Source organism: Galleria mellonella, unplaced genomic scaffold, assembly GCF_026898425.1.
Source record: "Galleria mellonella isolate WM207_F2 unplaced genomic scaffold, CSIRO_AGI_GalMel_v1 utg65, whole genome shotgun sequence".
NCBI classification, from domain to species: domain Eukaryota; kingdom Metazoa; phylum Arthropoda; class Insecta; order Lepidoptera; family Pyralidae; genus Galleria; species Galleria mellonella.
The window spans coordinates 2,097,504-2,114,298 of record NW_026442138.1 but is presented as its reverse complement, the minus strand read 5'-3'; the positions used below and the strand labels follow the sequence as shown (position 1 = coordinate 2,114,298).

At 38.2% G+C, this 16,795-nt stretch overlaps 1 protein-coding gene across 1 annotated transcript; it reads left to right on the top strand.

Moving 5' to 3' along the window:
- Window positions 1–251: 251 nt before the first annotated feature.
- Window positions 252–16,363, top strand: LOC113513378 (alanine--tRNA ligase, mitochondrial). Its single transcript, XM_052900555.1, has 14 exons — window positions 252–848; window positions 1,464–1,637; window positions 2,779–2,924; window positions 3,417–3,572; window positions 4,183–4,327; window positions 4,775–4,908; window positions 5,952–6,255; window positions 7,405–8,210; window positions 8,625–8,774; window positions 9,395–9,521; window positions 10,990–11,201; window positions 12,129–12,354; window positions 13,125–13,253; window positions 13,892–16,363. The coding sequence occupies exons 1-14, from the start codon at window positions 648–650 to the stop codon at window positions 14,027–14,029; spliced, it is 3,048 nt and encodes a 1,015-aa protein (XP_052756515.1). The 5' UTR covers window positions 252–647; the 3' UTR covers window positions 14,030–16,363.
- The last annotated feature ends 432 nt before the right edge of the window (window positions 16,364–16,795 follow it).

Sequence of the window (16,795 nt, the reverse complement as noted above, 5' to 3'; positions counted from 1 at the left end):
GAAGATTTATTTTATACATTGGTACTGTTTTCTGACCACTTACATAAAATAATATTATAATTTTCTTTTTTTAATTCCAGAAGATTGTACAACGATAGGTATTTAAAAAAGGGCACATTTTTCAGTCATAATGTTTGATTACGGCTGTTATAAAAGTTGTCACATAATCTACGAAAATAATAGAATCCACACAACATGGCTACACTGATTATTACGTCAATCAAATCTATCTACAATCAAAAAATTCGTTTCGTTTATGTTTATCCTTAAATAGGAGCTAATGATTTAAAAACATTTCTATATTGCAAAAGATAATACGCTAGTATATTTTGATTATTCAAGTTTGGTTTGGTAAACATTTGCCTCCATTTCCGATTCTGAAGATAAATACCTAGTTTGGTATCTAGGTACCTATTAAAATTTATATAAATGAAACGTCAAAAAGACAACCGACTACCAACAACGCAACAGCTGATTATTTGACATTGCAAAAAAAAAATAGCTAAAGTTTGCAAAAAGTAAAAACAGAGAGCGAAGCAAAAAACCAATTCAAGTATTTGATTATTGAATTTGTAACAGTAGTTTTATTCTGCGTAGACATTTAATTCATTAATAATACTGAGAAAATAAGCGTCTAACCTATAACGATGCTTCGTATACCGGTTAAACGCAGAATACACCCACATAACTCTTGGATACGTTCGAAAAGTTCAAGTTCGAGCAGTTTCATAAGAAGTACCTTTATAGATTACTTTGTGAGCCAGCATGGACATAAACATGTAAAATCTAGTCCTGTAGTGCCGTTGTTTGATCCCACTGTGCCCTTTGTAAATGCTGGCATGAATCAGGTAAGTGTTTTACACTTGAAGTCTGTTTGTTTTTAAGTAATAATGTAATGGCAACCTCACCTGCGCTATTGGTTTAGGCTGATAATGTGCCAATGAAGAATAATAAATGAAAATAAAGTCAGAATAATTGGTCTATCATGACCATCAATTAATCATGAGAGTTTTCCCGCGAGATCATATGAAGGTCCACTTGATAGGGTATATAATAATAATAATAATCTTTATTATCAGGTACTTAACCTATAGAGGTACAATTGTATTAAAACATGCTTGGATAACATATAAAAATATAACAATCAAAACATACAAAAAAAAAAAATTAAAATATTTAGAAAATTTATAAAAATATAGTAATAGCAGTATTTAATATATTGCTAAGGATATCCACTTCCTATAAATTAGGATGCAATCCATCTTTATTAACAATTACTCTTTCAATTTTAGTAGTTGATGGTCACAATATTAGTTAGTACAAGGCAAATTAGATTTTACACAATTTTTGCTAAAAACTATTTATATCATCTTTACTTACATATTAATTTTAAAATTATCAACTTGTTCCAAACTTTGATTACTCAGTTAATTGTTCAACAACAGAATTTATTTGCTTTTCAGTTCAAAGGTGTATTTCTTGGCACTGTAGACGCACCATATCCTCGAGTAGTGAACTCGCAGAAATGTATCCGTGTTGGAGGCAAGCACAATGATCTGGACATAGTTGGGACTGATGGACATCATCATACATTCTTTGAGATGCTCGGCAATTGGTCTTTTGGTGATTACTATAAGGTAAAATTTATTGTAAATACCAAAAACTTTGTGTCCACATAAATTGCCTTTATATAATACACCATTCAGATTAATGCATTCAAATGAAGACTTTAAATGGTAATAAATGAACAAACAAACACTCAAAGTTAGTATTAATAAAGATTGTCTGATATCTAATAATGGAAATTCTGCTTAGTTTTGGGACTAAATACATAGATCTGATACATGTGGTAATACTTATTTATTACATGCTTTTACTTGCAACATTGTCCACCTCACAGAAGTATGTTCACTGATAAGGATAAAAAATAGCTTAAATCCTCTATCCCATAAAGTAAGTGTATACCAAATTTCATAGTGATTGGTTAAACTGTTGCTTTACTGCTCAACTGGATACCATTATTGCCTGAAGACTAAAATTTTTTTTAATGAATGATAATGGAATCGTAACTCCACCTGTGCTATTGATATACGCTGGCAGAGCACCAGTAAGGGATGATAGGTGAGAGTGAAACAGGTCAGTTTGCTCACTGTAACGAATCTAACAATAAATCAATCGATTGCTTCCAGGGGGAACCACAAGGAACTGGACCTGATATAGTATTTTGCTAGCAATGGAGCTGCTAATCCCCATTATTAACTATCCCTTCTCCCCCCCAGACCATAATGTTATGCCTCTGTAGACTGTAATTTCACTACCATCATCATCATTTCAGCCATTATCTATCCACTGCTGGATATATGCCTCAGCCATAGACTGCCATAAGGAGCGGTCCTGAACCAACTGTATTCACTGACTCCCTGCAATGATATTTAAGGTCATCACTCCATGTACTGTTTGTCTGTATGGGATCGCCACTAAAGAACCTTTCTTCCACATCGGTTATCGGCTCTTCAAGCTATGTGACTAGCCTATTGCCACTTCAGCTTGCTTCTCCTTTAATTCAATTTCAATATAGTATCGCACTATTCAAACTGAAGCAGTAGCTGCTTCATGGCAAAAATATGAGTGGGACAGAGATGTCCATGAAAATTGTTTTTTTTAGTCTCCCTCTAATTTTCATTCAAATCCATTCAACCAAGTATGTGTGATTGAGTGACAAACAAACATCTTTGCAAATATTAAAAGCATCAATTGATGGATTGTGAATGGTTCCAGAAAGAAGCATGCCGCATGGCGTGGAATTTACTACTGGGTCCGTACAGGCTGAAACCTGACAATTTGGTTGTTACGTACTTCTCCGGTGACGCTGCCATCGGTCTTACTGAAGACAGAGAGTGCAGAGACATTTGGAAACAAATTGGGTAGGTGGTATTACAGTTATTTATTATATATTTACAATTTATTATTAAATAGCTATACTGATATTTCAAGAATGGTGACAATAAATAAATAAATAAAATGCCTGTAATAGTCGTTTTCAAATATGTATATTTGGGCATGTGTGCGTTTGTTTGCCCTTGCCGATTGGGTAGTTCGAAGTTTATTTTACTGGATTTGCAGTAATAAAGAATTTGTTGTTGTGTGAGCAACTGAACTATATAAATTTACAATAATTTGAATACATATGAAAGGAAGAGGCGACGATATATAATGCAAATCAATTATAACGAATGACGTGAATGTGGCTGCTGATTAGTAGGTCGTCGTAATTTGCTTCACACTTCATGTTCTTTTTAGCAACCATAGATTATGCAGTATAAATGTAGACGTTTTATATTTCCTTTATTATATCTGTTATATATACTATATAGCTGTATTTAACATAAGCTTTCATCGAATTTTATTGGTCACAGCGTGCCAGAAAGCAGAATACGTGGATTGGGCGCGGCCGATAACTTTTGGGAGATGGGCGCCACTGGTCCGTGCGGACCGTGCACCGAAATACATTACGTACATCCAGACGGCAGCCTCACCGAGATATGGAACCTCGTGTTCATACAGTGTAACAGGTACATTTTTTGCAGTCAACCTGTGCAATTAGCTTTTTTTTATACCACAAAGATGGCAAACAAGTGTACAGCCCATCTGTTGGTAAACAGTTACTGAAGCCTATGGACACCTACAACAGTAAGGGTGTCTTGTACACGTTGCCGACCCTGAAGAAACCTTAATATATCCTTTTTGAAGAGTTCATACTGTAGTCTCTAGAGAAAACCTCTGCAGGGAGCTCATTCCACAGCCTGAGCATTCACAGGAGAAAATTTCTCTGAAACCTCACTGTACGTACTGTACTACAATATATTAACATTTATTTACTAGTTTATTACTAGCATTTGCCTAAGGGACGTTTAAGTATTATGTAAAGCAATTTTTGAAGATTTTACACTATCCCTCCATCCCAGGTAATGAGCCGTAACATTTTTCTGTACAAAGAATTTTCCAAATCGGTTTATAAATGTCGCAGTTATGAGGTAATAAATATGCAAAAAAATACAATCGAATTGAAAAACTGCTCCTTTTTTTAAGTTAGTTAAAAAACAATATATTGTTACATCCTATTACTAACAAATCTCCCTCTCTCCTTACATGGTGGTTATTAAATAAGTTGGAGTGTTCCAGAGAAACAAACGGCTCAGTATCAAGCCTGCGACGACAGCACGTGGACACGGGGATGGGTCTGGAACGGGCGGCGGCGCTGCTGCAGGCCGTCCCTAGCAACTATGACACCGACCTCTTCCAGCCGATCATACGCGCCATCCACAAGGTATATAATATCATAATTATCATCTCAGCCATTACCTGTCCACTGCTAAATATAGGCCTCTCCCATAGACTGCCATAAGGAACAGTCCTGAGATATAAGGCTATATAATTTTTTTTTAATGGGTGAAAATGCATTGGTAACCCCGCCCGCGCTATCGGTATACACCGACGAGGCACTAGTGGAAGATGATAGGTGAGAATGAATGCAGGTCAGTTGGCGCACCATGATCCGCTTGCCACACTTGACAAGCGGATTGGCAACCGCAGTCAGGCTTTAGAAATGTTTTAAGAGAGAAGCTGCTGCCCATGACTCGCCTTCCCTTAGTCGCCTCTTACGACACCCGCGGGAAAGGAAGGAGTGGCTTATTCTATGCCGGAATCACAAGGCCATTTAATAGTATAAGAGAATTTAATTTTATTATTTTGTGTGTGTTTTTTTTGAATGTAGAATAGCAAGGGTATACCAGCTTACAGCGGTCGGTACGGGTCCGACGCGACTCTAGACACTGCGTACAGACGGTTGGCCGACCACGCTCGAATGGTGTCCGCGTGTTTAGCCGATGGCGCGTTTCCTGCTAGCAAGTAATTATTATAATATTTATTACAGTTGTAACTTCATTTTGCTTTTATTGCACTCTCATGGCCCACTTGGAAAGTGGGGGAAGCATGCTTAAAGATGTAAGTGTATACAATTACTAATCAACTAACTTTAAAAAGGAGGCTCTATTCTGTTTGTTTTTTTTTATACAACTTAGAATGGCAAACAAGGTGACGGCCTACCTGATGGAAAGTGGTAACCGTCGCCTATAGACATGAGCAGTACCATGGACATAACAGAGTATACTGTTTCGCCCATGATACCAACCACGCGTTGCTATTCCTGAGGACTCAGGTGTTATTCTTCTGTACCCTGTAAATTCACGCCATATTCCACCTTTCAAACCGAAACATAGCCATGCAAACACAATACTTCACGGTTGAAACACGAATGGGACAGAGGTACCCAAATAATCGACTTTTGTACAAAGTCTTCCTCTCACTCTCTCTCCGTTAATTCTACACCGATTTGGATGGAGTGATTATTAGTAAAGCAGACTACCAATCCCATTGCTAGCAATATACCCTGTCAGGTTGATCTCCACGTTGTCCTTACTGGAAACCATCGTGCTGAATTTCAGATTTATTCATCTTAGTGAGCTAACTGATTTGCCTTTTTTTTTCACCTATCATCTGTCACTGGTGCCCCGCCAGCGTATACCGTTAACGCAGGCGGGGGCCTACTATTCCATATTAATCCATTAATGTATATGTATCCATGTATGAGATGTAAATGTATATAGGACAAAATATGTGTGTAAAGATGTGTATAAATCTAAATTGTTTATGTATCTAAAGTTTATATATTAATTAATAAGTTTTGTAAGTAGAAGAGGGCCCAAGACTTCACGACACAGGGTATTCTAGTGTGAAGCGTACAAATGTAAAATTGTAACATATGTTTTTGGATTCAATAAATATTATTATTATTAAAAAAAAGTACACAAAAGCACGAGCTAGGCTTAGTTTGCGTCTAGATGGCGCTGTTTGATATTGTATTCTTTATATTATTTTTTTTTTATTTCCAGCCTAAACCTAAAGCAGATAATGCGAAAATCGTTCAAAATCTCAACGGACATATTTCAAAATCCTCGCTTACTTATACACCTCTATGACGAAGTAGTGAACACCCTCGGAACTACATATCCAGAACTGGAGAAGAAAGAGAAAGATGCTAAAGTGATTATTGAGCACGAGATGCACGCGTATGAGAAGATGAGAGCTGGTTTGGTGAAGAAGTGGCGGGAGCTGGTGAAACAGTATCCCGAGGTCGAGGAGATGAGCGACGTGGAACTTGGTGGGTTTGCTCTGGGCTATAAGGAGTTTAAAGAGGTGAGTGTAATGTTAGCAGCTCATCGACACTTTTTACTATTAATCATGAAAAAGATTTAGGGAACACGAATGAATGGAGATGTCGGTAGAGACCGCCCTAGACAGATATATGTCGACCAAATAGGCGACGTGCTGAAGAAAGGTCGAATTGAAAGTAGCCGTAACTGGCGAGCGTGTATGAAAAGATTGATTAATGTGAAGGAAGGGAAAGAGACTTGTTTGAATCGAAACATTAGGCTTCTATTGTTTTGTGCCTTCCCCAATGGACAAAAACGAAATATCTATTAACATAATAAACGCCCGTCTCGGGCGTGACAGATATTTCGTTTTTGTATGAAACAGAGACAGTCTTTTTATGGGTGACAATTGTATATCAGCCGTGTTCCTCGGCATAGAATGGTGGCCCATTCCTTTACGTGGGTGTCGTAAGATGCGACTAAGAGAGGGGATAGAGAACAGCGTCCCTCTTAAAACATCTCTAAAAGCCTAACTGTGGTTGCCAGCTCACCTGCCTAGCATGGTAACTACTGGCAATACTGGGAAGGTTTATGTCCAACAGTGGACAGTTAATAGCAGAAATAATAATAAAAATTGTATGATATTCCCTGCTTGCGATAATTTACGCTGGCGGGGTTGGGTACCAGTGAGGAATGAATGTTGAAGATGAAGTCAGATCAGTTGATCCGTCGGTACAAAGTCACCATGTATTACCCATGATATTCCATAGAGACTAGAGGTCAACCTCTTTTTTTTTATTTATGAGTTTCTTATTGTTGGGCCAACTAATTCATATATTATCTTCCAACCACATCTATTCCAGGTCATGTCTTTGACCCCTCTATATGGCTTGGCACCTAGTCTTTCCTTGGCTTATCCCATATACTTCTTTCTCGGTCTTTCCCTTCCTCTTTCGCCCCTACTTTTCCTTCTAATATGCTCTTTATAAAACCGTCGTTTTATTAGTAGCCCACCACTTTACCTCTTCTATTATTTATTGTTTTAATTATTGTTCTTTTCTCATTTACCCTTTTCAATCTACCCTCGTTCGTTGGTTTTTCTGTCCAGGTTATCCTTTCCATTTAAAGTCATCCTAACTATAAATAAATATTTTTTATTACATTATTTATTCATAATGACCCTATTTTACAGACAATTGCTAAACAAAAATCAATCGTAATCCCAGGAGAATTAGTTTTCAAATTATATGACACACATGGTTTCCAAGAGGAACTAATTGAGAGAATAGCCAAATTAAACAAGTTAGAAATCGACAAGGAAGGATTCTGGAAACTTCTATCACAACACAAATCTAGGCACAAGACAGCTTTTAAAGAACAAAGCTCCAATAAAGGCCTATTATTTGATCTGACCATAGAGAAATTAATCAAAAGTGGAGTAACTTCAACTAATGATGTACACAAATATGAGTATCAGGTCATAGACAATAAAATTGAATTTAAACCACTAAAGACCAATGTAATAGCTATTTTAAGTGAAGACTGCGAATGGATAGACTATTTAGAGCCGTGTGAAAATAAACCTTATTATTTAGTAACGAAAGATACAAATTTCTATTGCGAGGAAGGCGGTCAAATCGCTGATTACGGTGCTATCCGGATAAATGAAGACTTCACCTTGAAAGTGGACAGTGTCTTCAAGATTCGTGACTTCGTATTTCACAAGGGTTATTTCAGTGTGAATCAAGCTAAAGACTGTAATTATATAAATAATAAAAGTGATATAATTTTAGAAATTGATAGCGATAGAAGACTGAATATAATGAGAAATCATACTGGTGTTCATTTGCTGAATGCAGCTTTAAAACAAGTTCTACCAAATAGTGTTGTGTGCCAGATAGGATCCGGTGTTACAGAGAAAGGACTATATTTAAATTTGTCGGTTTACGGGGAGAAGCTGTCGCAAGATGTGGTGTTGCAGGCACAAAACTTAATTAGGTAGGAAGCTGTATGGATTTCCAATCTATAATAAGTAAAATTTTATGTTATGTTACGTTCCCACTTTTTATATAAGACTACCTGGGTCTTAATCTTTACTCTTTATTAGATTATTTAGATATTACATCTGAATATCTTACTTAATTCAAACACAGACATTATCACTTTCATACACAGGCACTATCATATTCAAACAGAGGTACTATCACTTTCAAACACAAGCATTATCACATTCAAACACAGGCACTAACACATTCAAACACAGGTACTGTCACTTTCAAACACAAGCATTATCACATTCATACACAGACACTATCACATTCAAACACAGGTACTATCACTTTCAAATACAAGCATTATCACATTCAGCCACTATCAAATTCTAATACAAAACAATATTAAATTCCAATACAGACAATCGATCCATGCCAATGCACAAGTGGAGACGAGGGTAGTGGATGATGCTCAAATAGTGCAAGCGGAGGATGTGACCACAGTTCCTGGAGAGCTGTACCCGGAAAGAGGGCTGCGGGTGGTGGGGGTGGCGCCGCCTCTACTCTCCAAGTAAGTCACGGTAATAATTGCTTTTGCAGAATATACTGCCTGTCTGACTCAATTAACGATAATTTTAAGTTGGTCCTTTCAAACAATGGTTGTGTAAAATATCGTATACAACATAATCATATCTAATTTATTATCAAATATTTTCTAACACCTAAAGACATTTGTTACTTTTATTTCATTTTAATAATAAATACCACAGTCTAGTAACGTTCCGTTAATCTTTTTTTTTTATACAACTTAGAATGGCAAACAAGCTGACGGCCCACCTGATGGAAAGTGGTAACCGTCACCTATAGACATGAGCAATACCATGGACATAACAGAGAATACTGTTTCGCCCATGATACTCCCCATTCGTTGCCATTCCTGAGGACTCAGGTGTTATTCCTCTGTACCTAGTAAAGTCACGATCAATTTCGAAGTAAATCGAGACCAACATAATAGATTGGAACCGGTTTTAGGACATGAATTATACGCAAAATGGCCCAAATGAGAGGCTTAGTGCGAAAAAGAGAATCCAATTCATAGGACACGAATTATCAACTGTAAATATTTTGTTTACTACTTTTTGCCAGTCGCTACTAATCCTGTAACAACTTATTAGTACGTTATGTTGGCAGGGAGCTGTGTTGTGGAACACACGTGCCCTCTACCGGGGTTTTGGAGGACTTCTGCATCACTAACATCAAAGGTGCCGGCAGTAATACACCGACCATACATGCGCTGACTGGCGACGCTGCTAAAGAGGTTAGAAACCACCACTTTACATGAATCACCATTTGTCAGTTGTGTTTTTAATGGACGGTAATGAAGTGGTAACCTCGCCCGCGCTATCGGTACACACTGGCGGGGCGGTACACCATACACAACATACACCAGTGAGAGATGATAGCTGAGGGTGGAAGCAGGTCAGTTTGCCCATCGTGACGAATGAAACAAGTATTAATCACAATATTTTCCAGGGAGAACCGTGTGGAGGTCGATCTGACAAGGCTTGTTAGCAATGGGGCCATTAGTTTTCATTACTAACAATCCCTTTCCCCATTGTCAGCTGTGTTTGCCTCACTAACAATTAAAAAAAATCTTATTAAAATTTTTACCCATTATTATAACCGCCATATTGCAATTAAGGTACTGTTCATGATCTTTATCTGAAATTCCACTTGTTGAATATCCTGCGCAGGCGCATACACCACAGTTTTTGTCATCAATCCCTCTTTTAAGACTCCTGGTCCAAGTTGCTTCCTCCGCTTTCTTCTGCCCCTATCATGCCTCCAATATAAAGTATTTTTCTCGCAACTTAGACCCGTAAACTAGCTGATGGCCCACCTGATTGAGAGCGGTAGCCGTTGCCTTAAGACGTGAAAATCGTAGAATATACTGTAATGGTCATAGTACTCTCATGCGTTATTTTTACAGGTCTATGGTATTGTGCTTTATAATTTCACTGCCATATCCCATGCTTCAAACTTTTTTGATGGGTGAAAATGGTATGGTAACCCCGCCTGCGCTAACGGGATATGCTGGCAGAGCACCAGTGAAGGGTGTTAGATGAGAATGAAAACAGGCCAGTTAGCCCATCACGATGAATTCATCAGGAATTAACCATGATAGTTTCCAGGGAGAACCGCGAGGAGGTCGACCTGGTTGGGTATATTGCTAGCAATGAGATTCTCAGTCTCCATTACTAACAATCCCTTTCTGTCCACTGTGTTTCGGTTTGAAGTAGGGATTGGATAAAAGTACTCATGCTGATAAGTTTTTTACGATTTGTCTTTGGTAATGTGAACATTACCGTGTGGTCTAAGGCCAGCCCTCAATTCAGAATAGGCCATCCCATCCTTTCCCGTGGGTGTCGTAAGAGGCGACTAAGGGAAGGCGAGGGATGGATAGGCCGGCAGCACATCTGCAATGCCGCTAGTGTTGTGGGTGATCATGGGCGGCGGTAGTCACTTACCATCAGGTGAGCCGCATGCTCGTTTGCCTCCTGTGTTGTAAAAAAAAGCATCTCTCTTAAAACATTTCTAGAGCCTAACTGCGGTTGCCAATCCGCCTGCCAAACGTGATAACTACTGGCAAAACCCCCCAAGGGGGAGGCTTATGTTCAGCAGTGGACAAGTAAAGGCTGATATGATGAATGTGAGCATTAGTTCACATAGCAGTATATTATAGGTACCTCCATTAGGAAGTGCCAATAAATTTTCTATCAAAACAGGCCCGCGAACTATTCTGTCGAGCGGAGAAACTCGAGCAAGTGATTGACCTGGCCAGCTCCGAGCGTCGCCACGAGGAAATATCCAGCATCAAGCAGCAGCTGCTGGAACTGTGCGGTACCAGTGGCGCCCCCTACGGCGAATACGCGGCGTGTCTCGCGCGTGTCAACACTCTGCTCAAGAAGAATGTCAACAAGAATGAGATGGCGTTACAGTGAGTGTTGATCACATACTTCTCTGTATAGGCTAGTACTCCATTAGGGTGGTGCACCTCAGTTATACCACACGGAAGTTCTACCATTCTGTCAATAAACTGCCGAAGTAACACTCGCGCGCTTGCGTTTGGTCTTCACAGACTGTGACCTAAGTAATATGTGTATGAACAGTCACTGATCTACCGTCGGCGGGACATCGGCAACGCCACAATGCATGTTTTAATATATTTCGAAACTTTTGCAGAATTCAGAGCTATGGTATGTGTTCGCGACATTGTAGTCTCTTCATATAAAAATGTATAGTTTATAGCAATATTTTATAGTTATTTTTATACACTAATTGTTAGCATAAGTTGTCAGTTTTTAATCGTTTAAATTGTTAATTTCAAATAGACCTTTATATGATGTATCTATAGCTTGTAAGTGAAATAAAACATTTATTGTGTCGAGTCCTTATTACCCTCGAATAGAAATAAGGAAAAATTGTAAAAATGCTAGTAATAAGGATAATTATAACATAAATAAATAGACGCCAAATGGTGTCGCTCTGAAGGGTCACGCGTCCCTCTCACACTCGCCCCGTCCCGCTCGCACAGACTCACCGGTGTGAGTTGGTACACGTTATCGTGCGACCGGGCGGGTATAAAGATAGGCCGCCTACCGTTGAGCGGCATGCACTCCCAATCCGACAAAGAAACTAGGAGAAACTCTTCAGAGCGAAACCGGGAGCTTCAAGAAAAGGAATAGTCGTTTCTCTCCGGCCTGATCCAGCACCCTACAGTCCACGCTCACCGAACGGGTCAAGCGGCCCCATACAGTATGCGAACAAAACGTTCTGTTTTTTTTTTGTGACCCATTTTTTATACTCGATGCTCTATCTATATATGATCTAAGAATGGATATATTACCAGAAACATTATGTGCAGAGTGATAGCGGAGATCGAAGTGCGTGAGACGTTCGCGGAGGCGCGCGCGGCGGGCCGGCAGTTCGTGGTCCACTTCGTGCGCTGCTCGTACCTGATGCAGGCCGACGGGCTGGCGGCCGCGCTGGCCGCCAGCGGGCTGCCCGAGGACGGCACGGGAGCGCCCGCGCCCTCGCTGCTGCTGGGCTGCGCCGGAGGAACTATCCTCGCCACGTGCCGGGTGCCACAGGTTCACCTCCTTTATTGTCTTTTATTATAGTAGTTCTGAGGGGGAGGGAATTATTAATAATGGAATCTAACAGCCCTATTGCTATTAATACACCTTATCAAGTCGAAATCCATCCGGTTCCCCCTGGAAACCATCGTCGTTAATTCTCGTGGAATTCGTCACAATGGGCTAACCGACCCTGCTTTCATCTTTACCTATCAACTCTCACTGGTTAATTCCCGGTATATTCGCCACGATGAGCCAATTATGTGAATAAATCATTAAATCATTTGTTTTTAAATATATTTTTTTATGTAGTGTTAGTGTAATAATTGTTAAGCCTCGGTAATCTACTATTGCACTCAGTGTTGGTAAAATAACTCTAATACATAAATTTGATAAATATTTAAGAATAATAGATGCAAGAAAATATTAATTGATATCTTGGAATTGTAGATTGACCGTGTGGTCCCGGTATAGAATAGATCATCGCTTCCTTTCTCGTGGTTGTCGAAATAAGCGACTTAGGGCGCTTAACGGTCGAGGGATGGGCAGCAGTGTCCCTCTTGAAACATATCCAAAGTCTTACTGCAGTTACATATACACAAGCCTATCCGCCTGTCAAACAACTACTGACTGAAACCCCCTAAGGGGGAGGTTTATGATCAGCAGTGGACAATTACCGGCCGATATGATGATAATGATGAATTGTAGATAGAAAATGTGATAACATGTACAACAGCAAGCGAGTAAAACCGCGAAATCCAACTAGTAAATGAACGGTTGCGCAGGAGTTGGTGAGCCCGTCTTTCAGCGCGGAGCGGTGGCTGGGCTGCGTGGCGGCGGTGTTCGGCGCGCGACTGCTGACGCATGCGGACGCGGCCGATCGCACGCTGTATGCAGAGATGGCCGGCGCTAAGGTCACTATATATATCTCTCGTATTCAGTACTCAACGACGAGCTATAAGAATTGTCACTTATCCCAGGCTTAAAAGCGGTAATCCATCCATCCCTTAGAATATAGTAGCTGAAACTTGTTTGAGACGGGATGAGTTTAGATCGCAGCGGACGACAGTGTCTACACTGTACTTTAGTACTTTTACTACTTATGCTATACTAATACTAGTTTTAGGGGGGAAAGGGATTGTTAGTAATGGAGACTGAGAATCCCATTGCTAGCAATATACCCAACCAGGTCGACCACCTCGCAGTTCTCCCTAGAAACTATCATGGTTAATTCCTGATGAATTCATCATGATGGGCTAACTGGCCTGTTTTCATTCTCATCTATCACCCTTCACTGGTGCTCCGCCAGCGTATCCCGTTAGCGCAGGCGGGGTTACCATAACATTTTCACCCATCAAAAAAATACTAGTTTTAAGGGATGGGTTACGCTAATTAACGTACTGTATAATCAAATTGTATACGTGGGATACGGTATATATATTAAAATTTTAAATGCAGAATTTTATGCATATATGTATTTTCATATGTAGACTGGTTTAATTTTATATTGTCCCATGATACCTTTTAATATAGTTAATGTCTTTACAATCAGGTGAGCCTGATAAACTGCGAGCAACTAGTGCAGGACGCGATGCGTGTTGCGATCAAGTATGCGCAGGCGCACGTCAAAGACAATGGCGACCGTAGCGCCACCGGCGGCCACACCACCAAGAACAGGCAGCAGAATTAAAGTTAATTATCACAGAGCGCGGGATTTAATTGGCGTTTTATAGAATTTGGATATTTCGTTTTCTTTATAGTTTGTTTTAATAAAAATTAATATGTAGGCAAACGAATAATTGGCCCGGCCATAAGTTAATTTGATGATGTCCAAGTAGTGGCAGCTATAAAAAAATCGATTGAATGTTTAGATTTGTCAATAACTACCATTTCCCAAAGAGGGTTGACGTCAGGCTGGCGGCCGGTCGTAAAACTAAAAACCAAATCTTTTTGTAATATGGATAACATCATATTACGCCGACCACAAATGATTGGGATAAGGGTAGGAAGATGATGAATAACTACCATTTCTAACATAACTCACATAACTAACCATTCGTGTTTCTACCGTGAATCAGTTGTGTTTGCATGGCTGTGTTTCGGTTTGAATGGTGGGATATGGTGTGAATTTACAGGATACAGAGGAATAACACCTGAGTCCTCAGAAATGGCAACGCATAGGGGGTATCATGGGCGAAACAGTATATTCTGTTATGTCCATGGTACTGCTCATGTCTATAGGCAACGGCTACTACTTTTCATCAGGTGGGCCGTCAGTTTGTTTGCCATTCTAAGTTGTATAAAAAAAAATTACTAGCGATTCAGGCTGGCAATACTAATAATAGTATAAAATATAATAATGTAGTAGAATAATAGTAGATGGAATTTTTTAAAATAAAATATATTTCACTCCCGAATAATGTATATTTCTATAGGTGAGAGAATTTTTAAAGTCGTTTAAGTTGTTTTTGAGATTATCAATTACAAACATATTTTTCCACTTTATAATGTTGTAAAGTATAGATTTTATTTAAAAAAGGAAAGGATTACTCTGTGATAATTAAAAAAAAAAAAAAATTGTTACGTTTTTATTAAATTTTATTAAAACAGACTATATGAGTAGATATTTCGTACATATTCGTTGTTACCAATAAATATGTCCTCTAGCGAGGTCATTTCTCGATAAGTTCAGTATAATTAATTTACAGAGTACAGAGGTATAACACCTGAGTCCTCAGGAATGGCAACGCATGAGGGGTATCATGGGCGAAACAGTATACTCTGTTATGTCCATGGTACTGCTCATGTCTATAGGCGACTGTTACCACTTTCCATCAGATGGGCCATTCTAAGTATCATAAAAAATAATCTTAATTAATGTCTGTTTTAAAAAATAGATAGCCTTTATTCAGCAGTGGATTAATCGGTTAATTTTAAACTTTCGCGTTGTTTACACATATGTATTTTAAAAACATTATCCGGACTTAATGCAATGATTTTTTGGCAGCTAAATAGTACCAACTTCGACTGTAGTTACTGCTCTTTTATTGCCGACGTTCCGACATGGATTGCACCACATCGAAATAAAAAACAAAAACACTCCGTTTAGTCCCGATAGTGAATTTAAAATATGTGTAAGAAACGGGAAAGTTTGGGCAAATGTCTAAAATTTTTATGATCAATACAGATTCAATAATATTTGGAATTGTGAAATATAGTCATTAGAGTAGAGAAAAAAAAATCGATTTAATCGAGTAGTTAGTAATTAAAAAAGAGGATTGAAAATTTCTCAACAAAAAATGGAGGTAAATTTTAAAACGTCTTTTACGAGTTTGCTCAGAAGTTGATGTCATGTGAGATTAATTAGTTTTTGTGTTTTGTAAATATGCGATAGATATTAATAACCGGAATATTTAAGTTTTATAAACACTAAAACCAGATAAAGAATCTCTGCCTTAAAAAAAATTCGTAAAAGTAATATGGGTAAAATAAAAATATATTTATTATCTATGGTAATTTTTTTTTCGCCTTTTCGAACATAGATACTTAATGTTACTACATAATCTAACTTTAATTTAGAAATTGAGTTTTCATTAGTAATTATAATCCAGTTAACAATTTTTTTTTTATTAATTGAGATTCCATTACAATTATACGACTATGACGTTATAGCACATATCGTCATAGTCGTAGAATACTGACGGATCTTTATATGTAATCTTCGTCAGATCCGTCAGTATTCTACGACTGTGACGATATTATGGATCAAAATGACTCAGAGATTAGTTAAAAAAATAAATATACATTTTTGGCAATTATAGTATTTTATCTTAGATATTCTTTGCTGACAGCTTTTAATATTTATTACTTTAATTTTATTTTTATATAATGACTAACGTAAATTTGATTCAATTAAATTTTAAATGATTAATTTAAATATCTCAAAATTTTTTTTTATATAAATCAACTAGTCTTCCTTTCATATTGTACCTACCTCCTAATTTTTTAAATAAATTGTTATATAAATCTGCATTGAATTTTTATTTATTTGTATAAGGAAGTCCCATTTATAACTAACCTTATTTATAAATGGGAAAGTGTTTGTTTATTTTTTTTAATGGATGATAATGGAATGGTAACCCCACCCGCGCTAACGGTATACACCGGCGGGGCACCAGTGAAAGAATAGGAGAGGATATAGTAGGTCAATTAGCCCATCGTGAAGAATTCAACAAGAATTGTTCACGACGGTTTCCAGGGGGAACCACGTGGAGATCGACCTAATAGGGCATATTGCTAGCAATGAGGCTGTCAAACTCCATTGCTAACAATCCCTTTCCCTCCAGGGCTTGTTTATTACCTTATAGCACCTAAACAGCTTAAATAAACTATGAAATTTAGTATACACGCACTACACAGGATGGAGGACATATCTGTAGACTTAGATTAGATAGAC

What these genes read in the sequence shown, in the direction of transcription:
- LOC113513378 (XM_052900555.1), top strand. Translation starts at nt 648, where the DNA reads ATGCTTCGTATACCGGTTAAACGCAGAATACACCCACATAACTCTTGG. An exon ending in CTTTTGGTGATTACTATAAG is followed by an intron (nt 1,638 to 2,778) that starts GTAAAATTTATT and finishes GAATGGTTCCAG; the next exon opens with AAAGAAGCATGCCGCATGGC. An exon ending in TCATACGCGCCATCCACAAG is followed by an intron (nt 4,328 to 4,774) that starts GTATATAATATC and finishes TTTTGAATGTAG; the next exon opens with AATAGCAAGGGTATACCAGC.